Source organism: Salmo salar, chromosome 06, assembly GCF_965601325.2.
Source record: "Salmo salar chromosome 06, fSalSal1, whole genome shotgun sequence".
Lineage (NCBI taxonomy): Eukaryota > Metazoa > Chordata > Actinopteri > Salmoniformes > Salmonidae > Salmo > Salmo salar.
Window position 1 is genome coordinate 40,137,368 of NC_138296.1, and position 22,105 is coordinate 40,159,472.

The window sequence follows — 22,105 nt, forward strand, 5'->3', positions numbered from 1 at the left end:
GCAGTGAAGAGGTGACTCCAGGATGCTGGCCTTCTAGGCAGAGTTGCAAAGAAAAAGCCATATCTCAGACTGGCCAATAAAAATAAAAGATTAAGATGGGCAAAAGAACACAGACACTGAACAGAGGAACTCTGCCTAGAAGGCCAGCTATTTATTTCTTTCTGGCCATTTTGAGCCTGTAGTCGAACCCACAAATGCTGATGCTCCAGATAATCAACTAGTCTAAAGAAGGTTAGTTTTATAGCTTTTTTAATCAGGACAACAATTTTCAGCTGTGCTAACATAATTGCAAAAAGGTTTTCTAATGATCAATTAGCCTTTTAAAATGATTAACTTGGATTAGCTAATACAACATGCCATTGGAACACAGGAGTGATGGTTGCTGATAATGGGCCTCTTTACGCCTATGTAGATATTCTATAAAAAATCTACCGTTTCCAGCTACAATAGTCATTTACAACATTAACAATGTCTACACTGTATTTCTGATCAATTTCATGTTATTTTAATGGACAAATTCTTTTGCTTTTCTTTCAAAATCAAGGATATTTCTAAGTGACCCCACACTTTTGAATGGTAGTGTGTATATATATATATATATATGGGTAGGTATGTGTATGTATGTATGGATATGGATATATTTACCCCAAAAATATATGGGGGATTGGAAATGATGCAGACAATAACATTGATGGAAGCAACAATCTGTCCGCAATATTAAGCTGATCCACCCCTTAAAAAAATCCCAAAATAAAAAGAGGCCTGTTGTCAGCTTACTGGTAGACTCAGACCTAATCCTCCATATCTGTCTCTCTCTCTCTCTCTCTCTCTCTCTCTCTCTCTCTCTCTCTCTCTCTCTCTCTCTCTCTTTCTCTCTCTCTTTCTGTCTGTTCTGGTTTCCAGGGAGACCCGGGTCCGTCTGGAGCTCCAGGAAAGAGTGGCCCTGCTGGGCTTCGAGGCTTCAGAGGGAGCAGGGGAAGCCCCGGAGCCATGGTAACGAGCTAACACACCCACCTCACATCTCCTGACCTTCACCTTACTGACATATTACATTCTGCACTGATGTAAAGTACTACTGTATTGTATAGCGCCCAGTGTTTTATGTGAAAATCACTGAAGGCCAGTTTCCTGGCTTTTTAATTGAGATTCTCCATTGACCATGCTGCTTTTTAGTCCAAGAGTGGGCTTCGTCTGGGAAACTGACCCTAAGTCCTTTACTTGAATTAACTGATGGTGGACCATCTGATAACTGTATACTCTGGCAGTGGGATGGAAACTGATTGGTTGGAATTCCTGTGATGAAGGCTCTGATTGGTTCACCTCTGTGTGCTTGCCTCTCTCTAGGGCCTTGCTGGACTGAAAGGAGGAGAAGGACCCACCGGTCTGTCAGGAACAGTGGTAAATTGGATTTCATCATGTAGCAATTGTTTAATTCCCATTTTCCCCATGGTACCCCCCTAATCTCCACCTCCATCCCCAATCCTGGTCCGTATGTGGTCTATAGCCAACAAGGACATGTAGAGTGGGAGGCTGTTACCATGGAGATCATAACCAGTGTACTAAATGAAAGAGTGAATCATGTCACGTTGTCCTCTTACCTCTCTGTTCCCCCTGTCCTGTCGTTACCCAGGGAGCCACTGGGGAGAAAGGGCCTTCTGGAGTGGCTGGTGCTATTGGTCAGCCCGGACGCTCCGGTGGGGTTGGCCCTGGAGGACCAATGGGAGAAAAGGGCGAGCCAGTAATAACCTTTCATCATTTCCTTATTCGTTTTTTTTTCTTATGCAACGCTAGTGTCAATTTCTAAATGGACATACGAACTTCACTGCTCATTACTGAGAAATAAACAGCATGTGTGGGTTCCTCTGTACTGTATGTGTCATAATCAGTGTTTACGCGCACGCCAGTGTGTGTGTGTGTGTGTGTGTTGTGTGTGTGTGTGTGTGTGTGTGTGTGTGTGTGTGTGTGTGTGTGTGTGTGTGTGTGTGTGTGTGTGTGTGTGTGTGTGTGTGTGTGTGTGTGTGTGTGTGTGTGTCTGCATGTTCCACTCTCTCTGCGTAATCTATTAATCAATATGTCATTGTGCAATATGAGACTAGAATAATGGCGGTGGTTAGACTAACAGTGTTTCCTCATTCATCTGTTCCCCAGGGAGAGAAGGGGCCCATCGGGCCAGCTGGACAGGACGGGGCGCAGGGGCCTGTGGGGCTGCCTGGGGCTGCTGGCCCCGCGGGGCCTCCAGGAGAGGACGGAGACAAGGTACTTACACCTGTATTTCTCTACAGTAGGTACCATACCACTGTAGAGGGACAACTTAGGAGAATCCAACTACTGGCCCTCAAGGCCTGAAGCACTGCTGGGGTTTTCTATTGCTAGTCAATTGATCTATTGTCCTTATTGGCCATGGAGTCCACTCCCCTAGTGGCCTTGATGCTGTGTGGGTGGGAGGTATATGGGTTACTATGTGTGTGTCTGTATATCTCTGCAACGTGTGTGTGTGTCTGTGTCTGTGTGTGTTTGTGTTGTCTACAGGGCGAGACAGGAGGACCAGGCCAGAAGGGCAGTAAAGGAGACAAAGGGGAATCTGTGAGTCTTCATCTGGAGAGATATCAATCACAACACTGTCTTTTAGCCTCACAAGCCACAGTATTACACACCTGACAGGATATGACATCACCAGACACAGTACTACCAGAGAGAGGGACGGGAAGATCCTATCTCTGGCCCAAATTTGCCCATGTTTAGCAGATCCTTAATTATTAAGTAGGTCAAGAGTTTTTGTGTGGGGGGCAATGAAAGTTTTGAATTTAGTCAAGATAAACATACATTTATATTTTGATACGTGAGGCTTATTTGATCTAATAGAAGCTTCATAGTGCTTCGGTTGTTACGAATGTGCTGTTATAAGTGTGACGCATGTCCCATCCCGGCAGCTTTGAGAAAAAACACTTTATCAGAGTTGTCCCTGTTGAAATTCGAGAACAGACTGTTCATATTCATGAAACTATCATCTTACTCTCCATTGAATACAGGCAGCTGATGTCAACACTCCTCATCTAATATTCAAACAAGTATTATTATTATTATTCTTTTTGTATATTTGTTTTTATTGAATATTATAGCATTCAATCTACCTGCAGTGAAGCAGTTCAACATTTACATTACATTCAGTCATCTAACCGTTTCCCGTCTAGAGTGACCCACAGGAGCAACCAGGGCCCCGCCCAAGGGCACGTGGGCAGATCTCCCACCAAGTCAAAATGGGGACCGAACTAGCTTTATTTTTTACTTTTATCTTTGACCATCATTCTATCCCCTGCCCAGCAACTCCACTCCCACTTGTCTCCAGTTCCACATCCCAAACCTCAGTTTCAAACAAGTATTCAATTAACAAGATGTATCCACCAATCCAAAGAGAGGAATAGGCGGGAGCTTGACAGCCCGCTGTTCCGCTCTGTGGACAATGAATCCCATTGTTAGAGCGGAGACACAAGCATCTCGTCATTATATCCAGTATCTCTGGGTATTACTCACCTGGCAGGATATGACGTCACAAGCCATAGTACTACACACCTGACAGGATATGACATCACCAGCCACAGTACTACCAATCTTAACAATATAGCCGAGTGACCACTCTAACAATACGTCCTCAGTGATTGAAGGAAGGCGAGATCAGCTGGGACCATTCTAGCCAATGAGAGGCAGATACGAGTGTGAACAACAATCACAACTAAGTTGTTTTTCTCAAATTTGCCGAAATGCCAAATGCATCCACTTATATCAGTACATTTGTAACAGCCTAAACATCAACATCAAATAAGCCTCACATAATTCGACACTCTCTCATAGACTTCCATACAGAAAAGGGCTTATCTCATGCGGATGGATTTTGGGCGCTTCGCCTCTTCCGCTCTGGTACTACACACCTGGCAGGATATGACATCACCAGCCACAGTTCTACACACCTGACAGGATATGACATCACAAGCCACAGCATTATTAGAAAGAAAACGAAGTCAAATTGTGATGTCAGTGATCTTCAGGTTGGAAAGTTTCCGAGTTCCCAGCTCCCAGTTGTTTTGAATGCGGCATACACACCTGACAGGATATGACATCACCAGTCAAAGTATTACACACCTGACAGGATATGACATCACCGGTCACAGTATTACACACCTGACAGGATATGACATCACCAATCACAGTATTAAGCACCGGCCAGTATCCTCCCCCTGTCACCAGCTGCTATCACTAGGATAATTCAAATTAATGACTCAATAAATGAGAAAGGGTTTATAATTGAGCGTTGAGATAATTATGTGCCGTTATAATTAACTGTACAGTATATTACTGTATGTGAGCTGTTATATTCAGCTTTAGGCATTATAAGCCTTTCTTCATGGTCTAGTTAGCATGCACTGTGCATCTTCATGTACTTTATCTTATGCTAGCCCTGGCAGCTCTATCAAACTATTCAAAATATTGTCTAACACTTTCAGAAGCCAAGCAATCACAAACAGCTACAATCAACAGCTGCAATTTCACAGTAGTTGTGTTTTTTGAGCTCCCGACACAGCAGTGTTTTCCTACAGTGTATGATTGATTTGCAGTATACTGTCAACAGCACCTCTGTTTCTCGGTCTCTTCTTCAGGGCCCTTCAGGACCTATTGGAATCCAGGGACCTGTTGGCCATCCAGGGTTACCGGTACGTCTATTCAATGTATCTGTCTTTATTGTGTGTTTGTGTGTACTGTATGTGTGTACAGCACTGACCTCTGTGTGTGTTTCAGGGTGTGGACGGGGAGCCGGGGCCGAGGGGCCAGCAGGGGATGTACGGGCCGAAGGGAGACGAGGGAGCGAGAGGCCACAAGGGGGCCACAGGACCCACTGGACTACAGGTGAGGAGACGAGATACCCCTCTGTTGGACTGTACCATCCATCTCTCTACTCCAGCATATAGCTGACAGGTGGACTGTACCATCTCTCATCAACAGCACAGAGCTGATAGCATTGCAGTATCCCTACTACTGCGCCTCTAACCATACTCTGTCTTTACAGGGCATGCCAGGACTCCCAGGAGAGAAGGGAGACAGTGGACACGTGGGCACGATGGTGAGTACTGGACATACCATTGGACAATGATATCATTTCCCTATGTCCTATTGTTGACCTGGCAGCCTCACTGGACTCTCCCTCCAAAGATCATTCCTTAAGCATGTCTCTCATCTTCATTGTGGTAGAAAGCCTAACTAAAGTAAAACCCTTCTTGGAGACAGTGTCTAGAGTCTGGCTCCGTGTAGAGTGACTGGAGCGTAGCAGAACAGAACAGACATGACACGTCCAGCTACACATCCAGAGAGGACTAGGGCTTTGTGTCTAAATGTAACAAGGAGTTCCTCTGAAGAGAGAGAGAGTGAGAGAGTGAGAGGGAGAAGAGGAAGAGTCAGTTGAGTGAAGGAGGGAGAGAGAAAGCGAGGGATAGGGATGGAGAGAGAGAGAGCGAGAGAGAGAGCGAGAGAGAGAGAGAGAGAGGGAGAAAAGGAAGAGTCGGTGGAGTGAAGGAGGGAGAGAGAAAGCGAGGGATAGGGAAAGAGAGAGAGAGAGAGAGAGAGAGAGGGCGGTGGTTTGAGGAGGAAGACTGCAGCGTGACAGCTGCTAATCAGATTAGCCTGAGCCAGGCCTGTCTAATGAGCATCTTCCTTCTATTGTGACAGTCATTTCAGAACGCCACAGACCGTGAACACATGCTAAATAAGATTCTACACACACAGCTAGCGCCACAGCACACTCAGCCTGATTAGGGAGAGGGGAAGGAAGCGTCAAAAAACGGAACAAAAAAACAAAAGAGGGAACAAAAAGAAAGAGAGGGAGCGGATGAGAGGGAACGAAATATATGGGTTGGATAGAGAGAGAGGGATGTGAGAGAGAGAGGGCAAGGAGGAGAGATCTCACTGGGAAAGCCTCATCCATGTGAATGCTGTGGTACACAGGATTGCAGCTTCTAATGCCCGCGTAGCTCCCCAGTAGCAGGATTATAGGATGTGTTTACTGTAGTGGATGTAGTACTGTCTGGAGTATGGCTGTCTGTCTTAGTGCTGTGTGTACAGTCTCTCACTGTATTGGGATTTCAGTGTTTGTGAAACACAGCTAACCATTAACTCTGGACTGGAAGGGAGCAGTCAGTACAGTTAGGATGAATAGCTTGTTGTCCATGTTGAGGTGCACAGAGGGGTAGAATCCCATCACACTGACTGGCTAGAGCACTCTCATTTCCCCTGTAGCCTGATAATGTGTTCTTGGAGAGAACTAGAGGTTCCTCATTATATATAGAGAGAGAGAGAGAGAGAGAAGGAGGGGATAGAGGGAGGGAGAGAGAGATGAAGGGAGAGAACGAGAGGGAGATACTGTACAGAGAGAGGGGGTGAAAGACCGAAAGAGAGAGAGGGAGATAGAGAGTTAGGGAGGGAGAAAGAGAAAGAGAGAGAACCTTTCCATGTGTCATTGAGGGTCATGACTTGTCCTCGTGGTGTCTTCATCATGTCAGTGAGGTAATGATCATAGAGGCTGGTTCTGTTCTGGGGATATGTTGCACCAGCCACCAGGCCCTCAGTAGACTGAATGACGAGCATGCACAGTCACTGTACCCAGGGAGGAGCTGCCTGGTGGGTCACACAGTCTACTTCCTTTGGGATAGAGGTGTGTGCATGTTTGTGTCTGTGTGTGTGTCTGCGTGTGCTTGTGCATGTATGTGCTGTCTCAAGCCAATAGCTAATGATTTATTTTCTCCTCAGGGCCCTCCGGGACAGCATGGCCCCAGAGGCCCCCAGGGGTCCATCGGTGGAGAGGTACAGTATATTTCTGACCTTATCTGACCACCTTTCTATGCATCGGGTTTGCTACAGTATTGGATTGGTTTACGTTGCAAGACGGTATACTATTTTGCGCAGCTCTCACTTCTACTCAAATCTACACTACCGACTATCAGAACACACCCACCAATAGGGTCCACCCCACCCCTCTCCCTCTCCCAGACCCTCTGCCAGTTTGGAGCTGTGAATTATTAAGTGGTATTAGAATGTAATCCCTCAGAGGGAGTTATATTTACCGCTCTATAAATCATGAAGGAATATTAGACAATCATCCCTGAGAGGAAGTTATATTTACCTCTATTAATGGCCAACCCCTCAACATCTCACACCAATCAATTATTCACGAGAGAGAGACGGAAAGAAGCCACGCCACACACACACACACACACACATAGTCAAAAATCAAATCCAATCAAATTGTATTGGTCACACAGACATATTTAGCAGATGTTATTGTGGGTGTAGTGAAATGCTTGTATGGATTCAGCGGTACGGATTCAGATCGTCACATCAGACCTGGGTACAAATATCATTTGATAGATCACATACTTTATTTCAGCATTTGCCTGGAGTGCTAGATGGGCAGGGTTTGTACTTTTGGGACTATCCCATTGGTTCTAGTTTCCTATCCAAGCTCAATCAAGCACTATTTGAAAGATGTTGAATACCATTTGAACCTAGGTCGGATTCATATGGTGCCATGGAAATAGAAGGGTGTAGAGATGGAGCGATCCATAAATGGATTGATACAGGTGATGTTGTGAGAGAGAAATGGATAAAGAGAAGCTTTGAGTCTTTGTGGGAAATAGAAGAGCTGGCTTACACTGCATGCAGGATAGTCTTCCACTCACTCACACGCTCCAATTTGTTCACTCTACCAAAGCGAGAGATGCTTTCACTGTTTTTCTCTCGAGACAGCCAGCACACACTTCCACATTGACACAGACCGACACAGAGAGACTGACTCCACACTCTGTTACTCAGATCGCATCAACAGAGGAAACTCACACACACAGACAACAGTCAATATTTTCTCCTAGTGATGGTGGTGCAGCTGCTGTCTCAGCACCCTGACAGAGAACCGCAGACACACAAAACAACCTCAACACAAGACACCTTTAGTCAGTGTGGTGGTTCAAGCAGTTCTGTTGTGTTGTAACAGGGCACTGCTGGCCAGCCTGGTGGAGTGGGCCAGCCTGGGATCGTTGGAGAGAAGGGGGAGGATGGAGAGGCTGGGGACCCGGGACCAGTTGGAGACACTGGTGCTGCTGTAAGTCATCCTCTTCTTCACCTCTCTCTCTCTCTCTCTCTCTCTCTCCCTCTCTCCCTCTCTCTCTCTCTCTCTCTCTCTCTCTTGCTCTCCCTCTTTCTCTCTTTCTCTCTGTCTCAACCACTAACTGTATGATTGTATGGTGTCCCCAGGGTGGTAAAGGGGAGCTGGGGGAGAAGGGTGACTCTGGCCCCTCCGGAGCAGCAGGACCTGCAGGAGTAAGAGGCATGCCAGGGGAGGACGGACCCAAAGGAAACCCTGTGAGTAGATCTCTATGTAGGCCACTTATCTGCTAGTCTACTAGTCCTTTAGGCCACTCATCCTCTACCAACTGGTTCTTGAGTTGGTGGCAGACCAATGCATTAGATTCAGCTCAAGCGATGCGGCTGTAACTAACAGTCATTGGTAACTGACCACTCCCGGTCCTCTGTAGGGCCCCATTGGATTCCTAGGAGATTCTGGACCCCCTGGAGAAGCAGGCATCAATGTGAGTACAGCACTCGTAGAACCAAGTAATATAAAACCCCTTGTACTGTTTTTGAATTGCATTTCTAATATTGACGGCAATAGATGACTGATTCTTCTGTTCCTCCTCTGAATGTGTGTTTCTGGTTGGAACAGGGAGTTGACGGTGGACCGGGAGCAAAGGGAGACAACGGTGATCCTGGAAAAGCCGTAAGTACAGTACAGCATTTACATCACACAGGAATTCATACGAACAGCATAAACATGTGTAACTGTGTAGGTTCTCTGAGCTCATTCAACAGTATCACATACATAAAGTGTATGCATACCAATGATATAGTATTGCCTTTGTACATTGTCACATACAGAGAGGCTTGACTTATTCATGGATATGCTGTGCTTTCTTCCCTGTGTCTTTGAGACTGTGTGTGGTTGTTGTCTTTGAGACTGTGTGTGGTTGTTGTGTTTTTCAACTCTGACCCTTTGGTCTGCTGTCCTCAGGGACCCCCAGGAGCCTCTGGAGAACCGGGCCCTTCTGGGCCCCCCGGGAGAAGGGTGAGTGTTGATGTGTGTGTGTGTGTGCGTGTGTGCGTGTGTGCGTGTGTGCGTGTGTGTGTGCGTGTGTGCGTGTGTGCGTGCGTGTGTGCGTGTGTGCGTGTGTGCGTGTGTGTGAGTGTGAGTGTGTGTGTGAGAGAGAGAGAGAGAGTGTGTGTGAGAGAGAGAGAGAGTGTGTGTGGGGCTTGCGTGCATGCCTTTATTGTTGTATATTTCTACAGACTCGGCTATCTTCAGGGATTTTATTGACCTCTATCTGTTTTAGAAGAACAAAAGCAGTGTAAGGCTTTTAAGCACTCAGGTATTGTCCTCAGCAGCTGAAACTCTGTCCTCATGTTCCCCCACCTCTCTCTCTCTCTCTCTCTCTCTCTCTCTCTCTCTCTCTCTCTCTCTCTCTCTCTCTCTCTCTCTCTCTCTCTCTCTCACCAGGGCCACTTGGGAGCTGCTGGAAAAGAAGGGAAACAAGGAATGAAGGGAGCAAAGGTAAGGATGTGTGGAACACTCAACAACACTCAACTCATTCATGAAATATTTTGTTTTCCTCACCACCATGTCATTCTGTTCCTCTCTCTCCTTCCTTTAGGGGACCAATGGGGTTGAGGGTCTGGTGGGGAAGAAAGGGCCAGTGGGGCCCCAGGGACATTCAGGGAAGCCTGGCCCAGAGGGCCTCCGAGGGATCCCAGGCCCCGGGGTGAGTCCCCCTCTCCTCTCCTCTCCTTACTCTAACTCAAACAGACATCTCCCTCTACTGTAGCCTGTGGCTCTGCTGCTCCACTCATCATGTCTCCCTAATTAGTTTAGTATAAACTGTCATTGGTTTACTATCAACATACATGGTGCATCTCAGTACAACCAGCAACAAGGCTTGGGGACATGTTGTCATATGACCTTCAGCAACCCCAGTCAATGCTGGAGCCCTTCACTAATTCATTAACCACTATTTGTGTTTTCATTTGCAGGGTGAGCAAGGGTTAAACGGCCCACCAGGCCAGACGGGACCCCCTGGACCCATGGTAAGATCCCCATGCATATTACATGTTCATATGTCAACCTACTGTACTGTTATTGCCCCTCTTTCACATAACATATGGTAGGTAGCCTTGATAGGGTCAATTCCAATGATACGTCAATTATATTTTTTCACCCATGTGTAACCATGTAGTGTAAATGTGATCTTGTGTTGTTCCCAGGGCCCCCCAGGACTGCCAGGTTTGAAAGGAGACCCGGGCAGGAAGGGAGATAAGGGTCACGGTGGTCTGATCGGTCTGATCGGACCTCCAGGAGAGCTGGGAGAGAAGGGAGACAGAGGCCTGCCTGGAAATCAGGGCACACAAGGAACCAAAGGAGACGGGGGTAAGGGTGGCCTCCCTGGCCCCACCGGCCCCCCAGGACCCCCTGGATTTTCTGTAAGTGCCCCCTCCTCCTCCGTCCCCCACCCCACTCAAGTCTTCATAGTTGGCTTTGCTTTACTCTGATATGACTTTTCTTATTTCAAAATGACCTCTCTCCCTCTCTTAGGGTGTAGTTGGTGAGAGAGGATCCAAAGGAGACCTGGTGAGTCCAGTCATCTGACTGTATCTCCACATTGTCATTCCTTTCCTTACACACCAGCCTATAGCTAGCAGCTGCCAGGAGCGTATGCTGCCAGACAAGCCGTTATCTCGCCTTGCCAAATAAACCATCGTTCAGCCTAATTTTCTACATGTGCTTTTAAAATGTCTTTTGGCCCATACAGTGATGTGTTGTTCCTGTGGGTAGAGTGTATTATAATAGGATATAGTGGTGTGGTGTGATGTTATGAAAAGTACCATAGTGTGTCATGTAGAGAGCAGGGGCTTTGGCCACAGACTGCTGATGCACAGAGCTGGATAATCCTATAAACCCTAGAACCATATCTGCCAGGATCAAAGAGGGATTTGGCAAACTAGTGTGAGAATCGCTCCAGGTGACCGGAGGATTGATGCAGGATTTTGTTCCACTCTTTTCTTCAGGGCGCCATCGGACCCCAAGGAGACACTGGCCCCGCCGGATCCCCCGGACCCCCTGTAAGTCCTCCACACACACACCTCCCCACCTCCACACTTGTTATCCACCCCACCTTTCTCTTTCTGTTTCTCTCCGTCCCCTCTTTTTAGTCTCATCGCCTGTTGTTGTTCAACCACACACACCTCCACGCCTCTCCTTCCCCCCATCTTTCTCTCTTTTTTTCTGCCTCTCCCAGTCACTGTTGTTTCTTGTCATCTGTCTTCCACTTGTGTTCCTTCCCTCCAGGGTCCGCCTGCCACCATGGTCCAGCCGCTGCCCATCAGAGACCATGAGGAACGGAGGAAGAGGAAGAGGCACTCTAGGATGGTGCAAGGAGGCTACGAGGAGGTAGAGATGAAGATGGATCTGGAGCAGGAGGTGTTCCTGCAGGCAGACCAGCCCATGCTGGAGGAGGCAGAGGGCATGGAGGAGGTGTTTGCCTCCCTCACCTCCATGAAGACAGAGGTGGAGCTGATGAGGAAGCCCCTGGGGACCTTTGAGAGCCCCGCCCGCACCTGCAAGGAGCTCATGATGATCCAGCATGGCTACAGAGATGGTCAGCACATCACCTCATCACCCTCGTATCACACAGATCTCCCCTCATCACCCAGCATTGGCACTCTTATTGACGTGAACATGTACAGTGCCTATAGAAAATCTACACCCCCTTGAACTTCTTTCACATTTTGTTGCGTTACAAGATGGGATTGAAATAGATTTAATTGTATTTTTTTTGTCATTGATCTACACAAAATACTTCATAATGTCAAATTGAAAAGAAAATTATATTTTTTTTGTTGCTAATTGATTATTTTTTTATAACTAAAATATAGTTGTTGCATAAGTATTCAGCTCCCTAGTTCAGGGAAGCCTAAATTAGCTCAGAAGTCAAATTTGACAAATCACATAATAAGTTTTATGGACTCACTCTGTGTGAAATAATGTCTAACCCTTCCTCTGTCCCCCACAAATGTAAAGTCCCTCAGTCAACTACTGAATTTCAAGCACAGATTCAACTACAAAGACCAGGGAGCTTTTTGAAGCCTCATAAAGAAGGGCAGTGATTGGTAGATGGGTAACAATAACAAAACAGACATTGCATATCTCTTTAAGCACGGTCAAGTTAAGAATTGTGCTGTGGATGATGTATTAAACCACCCAGACACATCAAAAATACAGTCGTCCTTCTGAACTGAGCTGCAGGACAGGAAGGAAACTGATCAGGGACGTCACCATGAGGCCATTGGGGATTTTAAAACAGCTACAGAGTTCAATGGCTGTGATGGGAGAAAACTGAGGATGGATCAGCAACATTGTAGTAACTTCACAATAATGACCTAAATGACAGAGTGAAAAGAAGAATACAAATATTCCAAAACATGCATATATATGCAACAAAGCACTAAAGTAATACTGCAAAAAAACACAGCAAAGGAAATCATATTTTTGGCCTAAATGCAAAGCCTTATGTTTGGGGAAAATCCAACACAGCACATTACTGAGTCACTGCCTCCGTATTTTTAATCATGGAGGTTGCTGCATCATGGTATGGGTATGCTTGACATCGCCAAAGACTGGGGAGTTTTTCAGGATGAAAAGAAACAGGATGATGCACAGGGAAAATCCTAGAGGAAAACCTGCTTCAGTCTGATTTACACCTGACACTGGGAGACAAATTCACCTTTCAGCAGGACAATAACCTAAAACACAAGGCCAAATCTACACTGGAGTTGCTTTCCAAGAAGACAGTGGCCAAGTTACAGTTTTGAGTTAAGTCTGCTTGAAAATCTATGGCAACACTTGAAAATTGCTTTCTAGCCATGACCCCCAACAGAGTTGACAGAGCTTGAAGCAGTTTGAAAAGAATAATGGGCAAATATTGCACAATCCAGGTGTGTAAAGCTTTTCTGAGACTTACCCAATAAGACTAACAGCTGTGATCGCTGCCAAATGTGTTTATAACATGTATTGATTCTGGGGGGTGAATATTTATCTAATCAAGGTATATTAGTATTTTCTTTTTCATTATTCTTAAAAAAATATATCAATAATTGTTCTTCCACTTTGACATTACAGAGTATTTTGTGTAGATCGTTGACAAAAAATGACAATAAAATCCATTTTAATCCCACTTTGTAACACAATAGAATGTGAAGAAATCCAAAGGAGGTGTAGACTTTCTATAGGCACTGTATGTGATTGAGCAAATGAGACACCAAATCCTCCAATAGACAGGATAATTACCTGTTACATCATACATACTCTATGATTTCATGTCTTCCCCTTTCTCTTGCCTGATCTGCTGTCCCGTATTGAAATGACACCGCTGTCTCTGTCTCTGTACCTGTCCCAGGTGAATACTGGATCGACCCCAACCAGGGATGTCACAGGGACTCCATCAAGGTCTTCTGTAACTTCACCGCTGAGGGAGAGACTTGTCTCTACCCTGACAAGAGGATTGAAACTGTGAGTCTCAAACTACCTTGATGTCTGCTCACATCAACCTAACTACAACATTGTACAGTACATATTCATTGGCCTCAGATCAACTGGTGTCTTACAGATGCACTATCTTCATTTGACCCTATTTTTCACAGCAGGAAAATAATCCAGCAGCAACAGGATATGTGAATTATTATGTGGATTATAATTAATAGACATTTTTTAGGGGTTGATACATTTTCTGTTACATTTTTCATAATGGCAAATCAATTTTAAAGTGGAAATTACAAACTTTAGAAGCCTTTTAAAACCTTTAATACATTACAGTTGGTATTTCCTGCTGTGCAGGAACATTCTCCACAACAACAGAGTGATCAAATTAAGATACCAGATCTGTACATCCTCGGAAGCCTGTGTTACAGAGACTCCTTGTTTCCTTCTCTATCCTTGTGAACAGGTGAAGCTAGCAGCCTGGAACAAAGAGAAGCCAGGAAGCTGGTTCAGCCAATACAGGAAAGGCAAACAGGTACTGACCACTTTCAACTGCTGCCATTCATTTAAATGTTTCCAAACACCAGGCAGATTATATTAATTCAATGGGAGTGCATTTGAATAATAATCATGTGTATAATTGAGTAGATGTGCATGTGTGTGAGCATGTGCATGATTGAACCCACTGTCCAATTGAGTGTTAATGTATGTACCCATGTATGATATCTGTGTTTTCTGCCTGCAGTCGTGAGTGAGTCACACAGACCTATTGGCAGCAGTGGGCTCTCATTTAAGAGCATTCAGAGCTCTGAGCACTGGTCTTTCATGTGCACCTGACCAGACATCTCTTAACACAGAAAGATAATCACTTCTCTGCCAGTCCAATGCCTTTCATGGACTCTTTCACACCCATGCCATTCTCTCTCTCTCTCTCTCTCTCTCTCTCTCTCTCTCTCTCTCTCTCCTCTCTCTCTCTCTCTCTCACTTATTTTGACTATCGAGGCGAATTACTGTGACCTTTGTCCCCTCCTCTCCTCTTACATTATTAATGGAACACGGTTTGAGATTTCTAAGAGAGAGATAAGGTTCATGGTAACACAATTGTTCCTAGCCTTCCTTCCTCTGTTCACCAGGGTGGATATAGTGCTCTGTCGCCAGCATTCACTCTGTCAGCTTGGTTTTGTGCCAGCATTCACTCTGTCAGCTTGGTTTTCCTGCCCAGGTTATTTGGTTATGGAAAAACTCCTGGCCCTAGCCATTATAGATTGGATGTACAGTTGAAGTCGGAAGTTTACATACACCTTAGCCAAATACATTTAAACTCAGTTTTTCACAATTCCTGACATTTGATCCATCCTAGTAAAGATCCCTGTCTTAGGTCAGTTAAGATCACCACTTTATTATAAGAATGTGAAATGTCAGAATAATAGTAGAGAGAATTATTTATTTAAGCTTTTATTTCTTTCTTCGCATTCCCAGTGAGTCAGAAGTTTACATACACTCAATTAGTATTTGGTAGCATTGCCTTTAAATTGTTTAACTTGGGTGAAACGTTTTGGGTAGCCTTCCACAAGCTTTCCACAATAACTTGGGTACATTTTGGTCCATTCCTCCTGACAGAGCTGGTTTAACTGAGTCAGGTTTGTAGGCCTCCTTGCTCGCACACGCTTTTTCAGTTCTGCCCACAAATTGTCTATAGGATTGAGGTCAGGGCTTTGTGATGGCCACTCCAATACCTTGACTTTGTTTTCCTTACACCATTTTGCCAGAACTTTGGAAGTATGCTTGGGGTCATTGTCCATTTGGAAGACCCATTTGTGACCAAGTTTTAACTTCCTGACTGATGTCTTGAGATGTTGCTTCAATATATCCACATAATTTTCCCGCCTCATGATGCCATCTATTTTGTGAAGTGCACCAGTCCCTCCTGCAGCAAAGCACCCCCACAACATGATGCTGCCACCCCCGTGCTTCACGGTTGGGATGGTGTTCTTCGGCTTGCAAGCCTCCCCCTTTTTCCTCCAAACATAACGATGGTCATTATGGCCAAACAGTTCTATTTTTGTTTCATCAGACCAGAGGACATTTCTTCAAAAAGTATCTTTGTCCCCATGTGCAGTTGCAAACCTTAGCTTCTTTATGGCGGTTTTAGAGCAGTGGCTTCTTCCTTGTTGAGCCTCCTTTCAGGTTATGTCGATATAGAACTCGTTTTACTGTGGATAATAGATACTTTTGTACCTGTTTCCTCCAGTATCTTCACAAGGCCCTTTGCTGTTGTTCTGGGATTGATTTGCACTTTTCACACTCAGGGGCGGAAATCGCGGGAGGGACGGGGGGGACACGACCCCCCCATCCTGGGAAAAATATGATTTGTCCCCCCCAATATATCACTGAAACATAACTATGTAATTTAAATAATATTAATAATACGCAATGAAAGCAATTGTGCTGATTAAAGACACTTAACAGCGCGTTTTTAAGTTTCAAAAGATTGCGACCCCCCCACCCTTTTCCTCACAATGGTTTGATCCACTGGCAAGGTAACAGAGGGGTCGTAGCCACTGTCTGAAAGGCACTCAATGAACGTAACTGACGTGAGGTTAATCCAGTCAATCGCGCACACACACTAGCTGAATATGCACAGCTAGCGCGCAAATATTAACTATTAAGCTAGCTAGTACCTATTCCATTTATGTGGCCTCGTCAAAGATGGAATCTTTGCTATGGTTAATTTATTCCGAGATCAGCATGCAGATGACGTAAATTTGTGCTTCAAAGTCCCTGTGATAAGGTTAGCGATAAACTGATTTAACCCAGGTAGCAAAGATTATAGCAAACACCACTGAAACTGAATTGGTGCTCGCTAGCTTTGCAAATTCAGCTATTGTTGGAAGCCAGCCAATGTGAAACAAACTATTAAAATTACAAAAGGTTGCAGCATATGTTATGTAAATGGTGAACTCATACAGCTGTCAACTCTTGTCATTTTAATCCGTTTCACATTTGCTAGCTACCTTTTAGATCGAAGCCCAAATAGAATGATAAAAGATAAGATGATAGAAGCCCATCTCCTACTGTAAATAACCTACACACTGTGTGTGTGTGTAGCCAGCCAGCCAGGTAGAAAAATGGCAGAAAAATAAAAGACGGACATCAGAGTATTTTTCACTACACCAAAACGCAAAGTAAGAATCCTAGTAGCCTAATATCTCAAAGACTAGTTGATAAAATGTTCATAAGAAAGAAATGAAATTCTAATGGAAATGTTTCACAATGATGTCATTAGGCAGAGCAGGCAACAGATTGCACACAGACAGCAGAGTTGGGGACAGATATGCAGGGACAGACTGGCATAGACAGGGAGTCTCAGGTAAGTTTGTTGAGTCTTTGTTTGGCAACATTATGAAAGGTTCTCCATTTTTTTTACTTGTAAAATAGGAACATAATTGGAAAATGCCATGGATACCCCCACTCAACTTAAACTGGTGACTGAACTAAGATTTGTTAAAGGCAATGGTATTGCTGTTGTGAATAGTTGTGTAGTTTTGGGTACCGGTAGTTAGGAGTACGGCAAACACCTTATTTCTTTGGTTCCTCAATATACATTTACCATATTACAATGTAGGCTATGTGTTACAGCACTACTTTTGGTGTCCCCCTCAGGAATTGCTCTTGAGAAAATGTCATGTAATTGTCCCCCCCAAAGTTGATATCAGATTTTCGCCCCTGTTCACACTAAAGTACGTTCATCTCTTGGAGACAGAACGCGTCTCCTGCCTGAGCGGTATGACGGCTGTGTGGTCCCATGGTGTTTGTACTTGCAAACTATTGTTTGTACAGATGAACGTGGTACCTTCAGGCGTTTGGAAATTGCTCCCAAGAATGAACCAGACTTGTGGAGGTCTACAATTTTTTTCTGAGGTCTTGGCTGATTTCTTTTGATTTTCCCATGATGTCAAGCAAAGAGGCACTGAGTTTGAAGGTAGGCCTTTAAATACATCCACAGGTACACCTCCAAATGACTTAAATGATGCCAATTAGCCTATCAGAAGCTTCTAAAGCCATGACATCATTTTCTGGAATTTTCCAAGCTGTTTAAAGGCACAGTCAACTTAGTATATGTAAACTTCTGACCCATTGGAATTGTGATACAGTGAATTATAAGTGAAATAATCTTTCTGTAAACAATTGTTGGAAAAATGACTTAGATGTCCTAACCGACTTGCCAAAACTATAGTTTGTTAACAAGATATTTGTGGAGTGGTTGAAATACGAGTTTTATTTCTCCAACCTAAGTGTATGTAAACTTCCGACTTCAACTATATATAGTGCTTTACCAGATGCTCTGCTACCAATGCATTGGCACTGCTATTTGGTTCTGGACATTCAATATGTGACTGACATGGTCATTGAGAGTTGTTTCTTTCCCCTGGTCCAGTTCTCATGCAGTGACTCTGATGGGAGCCTGGTTGCTTCAAGTGGTCCATATTAATATGTGGTTCATATCTGGTCTAGTTCTCATTCAGTGACTATGACATGCTGTGTGTCTCTGGCCCAGTTACAGTACAGTGACTCTGATATGCTGTGTGTCTCTGGTCCAGTTCCAGTACATTGACTCTGATATGCTGTGTGTCTCTGGTCCAGTTACAGTACAGTTACTCTGATATGCTGTGTGTCTCTGGTCCAGTTACAGTACAGTGACTCTGACATGCTGTGTGTCTCTGGTCCAGTTACAGTACAGTGACTCTGATATGCTGTGTCTCTTTGGTCCAGTTCCAGTACAGTGACTCTGATATGCTGTGTGTCTCTGGTCCAGTTACAGTACAGTGACTCTGATGGGAACCCGGTCCACGTTGTCCAGCTGACCTTCCTGAAACTGCTGAGTGCCACGGCCAGACAGACCTTCACCTACTCCTGCCAGAACTCTGCCGGCTGGTTCGACAGCGCCACCCGCAGCCACCAGCACGCCATACGCTTCCGGGGCAGCAACGACGAGGAGATGAGCCAGGCCAAGAGCCCCTTCATCCAGGCAACACACGATGGATGCCAGGTAGATGCCATGCAGAGACAAAGGAAAATGAATGAATGACTGAAATAATGTAATTGGTGCTAATGTTATGACAAATGCTAATGTTTAGACCAATGGAAATGTTTTGACCAATGGAAATGTTTTGACAAATGCAAATTTTTTGACCAATGGTAATTTTTTGACCAATGCTAATGTTTTGACCAATGTTTTGTCAGCTGCTGTTTGATTCGATAAGGCAATGCAGCTGGTCACGATCAGTTCATCATATGATATCTGAGTATGGTTGTCGTAAGGATTGGACCAAAATGCAGCGGGAATATGTATACTCATCTTCTTTTTATTTGAAGAAGGAGAAACAACTAAATACGTATTCAAAAAAGAACAAACCGAAACAGTCCTGTCAGGTGCAACAAACACTAAACAAGGAACAACTACCCACAAATCCCATAGAAAAACACCCCTCTTGAATAGGACCTTCAATTAGAGGCAACGAGGAGCAGCTGCTTCCAATTGAAGGTTCACCCAATAAACATCACATAGAAATAGACATACTAGAACTAACATAGAAATAGACTAACAAAGAACATAGCCCAACAAACCCCGAAACACTCTAAACAAACACCCCTCTTAAATATGAACATAGCCCAACAAACCCCGAAACACTCTAAACAAACACCCCCTGCCACGTCCTGACCAAACTACAATAACAAATAACCCCTTATACTGGTCAGGACGTGACAATGGTATAGATAGGATCGAAGTTAGAATGAAAGCTAGCAAGGTAGCAGGCACAGTGTATCCTCAACTCTGCTGTATTTTTCTTTGTCTCTGCTGTAGTTCCGTAAGGGACAGGAGTGGACAGTCCTGGAGATCGACTCCCCCAGAGCAGAGCTGCTGCCAGTCATAGACGTGGCCCCCTCAGACTTTGGAAGCAGCAACCAAAAGTTTGGCTTCCACGTGGGACCAGTATGTTACAACGGTTAACTAACGTTGTATCAACCAACTAAGGAATGACCGGAACTGACCTGCACAACAATTTACCAATGAAAGAAACTGGACTTCACTGTTGTTTCCACATGCAATATTTATTATTATATGTCTGTATATGTGGTGGGTTTGTGGCATATGTTGTAAGACTCTCAACAACCAATGGCAAGTAGAGGAGCAAAGGCAAGGAGGAACAAAGCACATTTATCAAAGGGAATTCATCCAATTAGATAGATTTAATGTGTGGTGTTTTTTTCTTTATCATCATTCTTTTCTTCGCTCACCTTTTGAGTGTGCTGTAATTAGATTTGCTAGAAGTAGTCTCTTGTTCCACTTGACAACAACCAATTTAAAAATACAGGCAGATCCATCCCATGTTGAGGCATGGGGTTAGCCTGTCATCTGTGGTATGGGTTAGTTGAGTGGCACTGTCTTTGCCAGGCCTGGGATGCAGATGAGATGAGTTGCTACCTGAGGGATTATGATGAGAGTGGAGTGGAATTAGCAGGAGACACTATCTGGCATTCTCATTAGCATGCCTGGATTGCAGTAGGATAATATCATATTGCAGTATAAGGATATTAGTTCTTGTTAACTGGTGGTGTACCGCAATATCTACGGTTGTAGGATCTTAATTTGAGACAGTTTGCTACAGCAGGAAAATAATCCTGCAGCAACAGGAAATGTGAATTATTATGTGGATTATAATGAATGGGCATTTTTGTAGGGGTTGATACATTTTTCATAAGGGAAAATCAAGTCTGAAATTTCAAAGTAAAAATTACAAATACACCACAAGTTTTACATTTCCTGCATTGCAACAGGGTGATCGAATTAAGACCCTACATCAGTAGCATGTCAATTCCATACTAGTCTATTTCATCTGTCAACATTCCCTGTGTTAGTTAGAAGGTTGAACATACTGTATGATAGAAATGATATCTTTGCTCAGTGCTTTCCCTTCAACTGCAGATCACTCACTGAATGACCTTGAGAAGAGCACGCAATACCATGTTACTAGTAGTCTGTTGAGCCCAATGGTTACTTGAATGGAGAAGGTTGCTTTCCTTATCGGACTGGTTTACTCTGCACGCCTGTTGATAATATGACTTTCCGGCCTTCCGTGTTTTCATTTCCTATTTGTGTCAGTTTGGCGTCCATTTTATTACGGAAAACAAGCATTCTGTATTCCAGGCCTTAATGGTTGAGCTGGAGCTGTTTCAGCCCGAGGATGAGTTTCAGAGCATGTTGTTCTTAAAAAGGATATGAACAGTGTTTTCTCCAGTCCTCCATTTGTCTGTTACATCAAGAAGCATTTCGCATGTCGTTGTTTTCAAGCATCTTTTAAAAAGTACCATTATTATCCACTGTTCTGTTCTCCACCTCAGTCATGTATTTGTTTATTTGTTTTATGTGTGTATTCATTTTTATGATGTATTTTGTTATGATGTGTGGTGCTAAAGAAAATGTTTTTGTTTTGTGTCAACTACGTTTGTGTTGTTGTGTGTCTTGAGTCAGGATGAGAGAGAAAGGGTGCTCCAAAAAAAGGGTGTTGCAAAAAAAAGTTATTGGTGCTCCAAAAGCCATGCATGATGGGTAAGGAATGCTCTCTGAGCCAGGGAGTATCATATCGTACTGTAGGACTGGACACTACAGTACACACACTCTAACCTGCTGTATGGTAGTCAGGTTACAGTACCAGAGGTAGGTTAGGGGTAAGTTCCACGTTTTCGCTTTAAGCGTTAAAACTCCCAAGACAGCCGTTGTTACAACGTAGTGCCTTTACATCTCTACAACATCTCTCCAACATAACCTGCAGGCTGGTCTCCATAAACAGTACTGGCAGTTTACCAGCTTACTCCTCCTCACAGTCTTTTAGTATTTAAACAATTACAGTAAAATTCCCCACCCTGTCCAGCCACACCCTGTGTATAGTATCTGTTCTACTCATTTTATATACTGTACAGTTATTCTAAGGACTTGATTACGAATAATAATCTGTTGCCTGAATGAAAATGTGTTTGTGAAAAGTGAATAAAAAAAAACGATTTTATAAAGACTAGGCTGTATCTGGGAGAGAGAGAGAGAGTTGTTTGTATCGGCCTCTCATCACTCAGTGTAATAGACAAACAATTCTCTTCATTACCGCCTAGTTCTGCAACATTCACTCAATGAGCCCGCAATCAACATCCCACCACAGCAGATGTAATCAACTCTGATTGGATTCCCAGTTAATTTATTTCAATTAGCTGGTGTTTCATTCCTCCAGAGGGAAACAGCGGAGAGACGCTAGCCGGGGGGGGTAATGAAACAGTTCTGGATAAGGAACACAGCCATTGAGATTTTCCCACAACTGTCCAGTGTGTGTATGTGTGAGAGAGAGAGGGAGCGAGAGAGAGGGAGAGAGAGGGAGAGAGATGGAGAGGGATAGAGATGGAGAGGGATAGAGAGGGAGAGAGGGAGAGCGAGAG

General features: G+C 44.3%; 1 protein-coding gene across 1 annotated transcript in view; it reads left to right on the top strand.

Annotated features, from left to right (window-relative positions):
• Positions 1–21,691, top strand: part of LOC106607203 (uncharacterized) — an 88,842-nt gene extending 67,151 nt beyond the window's left edge. Inside the window, exons 40-64 of the mRNA XM_082976576.1 lie at positions 904–993; positions 1,345–1,398; positions 1,631–1,738; positions 2,149–2,256; positions 2,530–2,583; positions 4,653–4,706; positions 4,792–4,899; positions 5,060–5,113; positions 6,793–6,846; positions 8,033–8,140; positions 8,293–8,400; positions 8,574–8,627; positions 8,762–8,815; positions 9,107–9,160; positions 9,590–9,643; positions 9,744–9,851; positions 10,120–10,173; positions 10,351–10,566; positions 10,679–10,714; positions 11,152–11,205; positions 11,432–11,741; positions 13,539–13,651; positions 14,085–14,153; positions 18,435–18,668; positions 19,485–21,691. Coding sequence (XP_082832702.1) covers positions 904–993; positions 1,345–1,398; positions 1,631–1,738; positions 2,149–2,256; positions 2,530–2,583; positions 4,653–4,706; positions 4,792–4,899; positions 5,060–5,113; positions 6,793–6,846; positions 8,033–8,140; positions 8,293–8,400; positions 8,574–8,627; positions 8,762–8,815; positions 9,107–9,160; positions 9,590–9,643; positions 9,744–9,851; positions 10,120–10,173; positions 10,351–10,566; positions 10,679–10,714; positions 11,152–11,205; positions 11,432–11,741; positions 13,539–13,651; positions 14,085–14,153; positions 18,435–18,668; positions 19,485–19,631 — 2,457 coding nt within the window. The 3' untranslated portion in view covers positions 19,632–21,691. The remainder of the gene's footprint in view (positions 1–903; positions 994–1,344; positions 1,399–1,630; positions 1,739–2,148; positions 2,257–2,529; positions 2,584–4,652; positions 4,707–4,791; positions 4,900–5,059; positions 5,114–6,792; positions 6,847–8,032; positions 8,141–8,292; positions 8,401–8,573; positions 8,628–8,761; positions 8,816–9,106; positions 9,161–9,589; positions 9,644–9,743; positions 9,852–10,119; positions 10,174–10,350; positions 10,567–10,678; positions 10,715–11,151; positions 11,206–11,431; positions 11,742–13,538; positions 13,652–14,084; positions 14,154–18,434; positions 18,669–19,484) is intronic.
• The last annotated feature ends 414 nt before the right edge of the window (positions 21,692–22,105 follow it).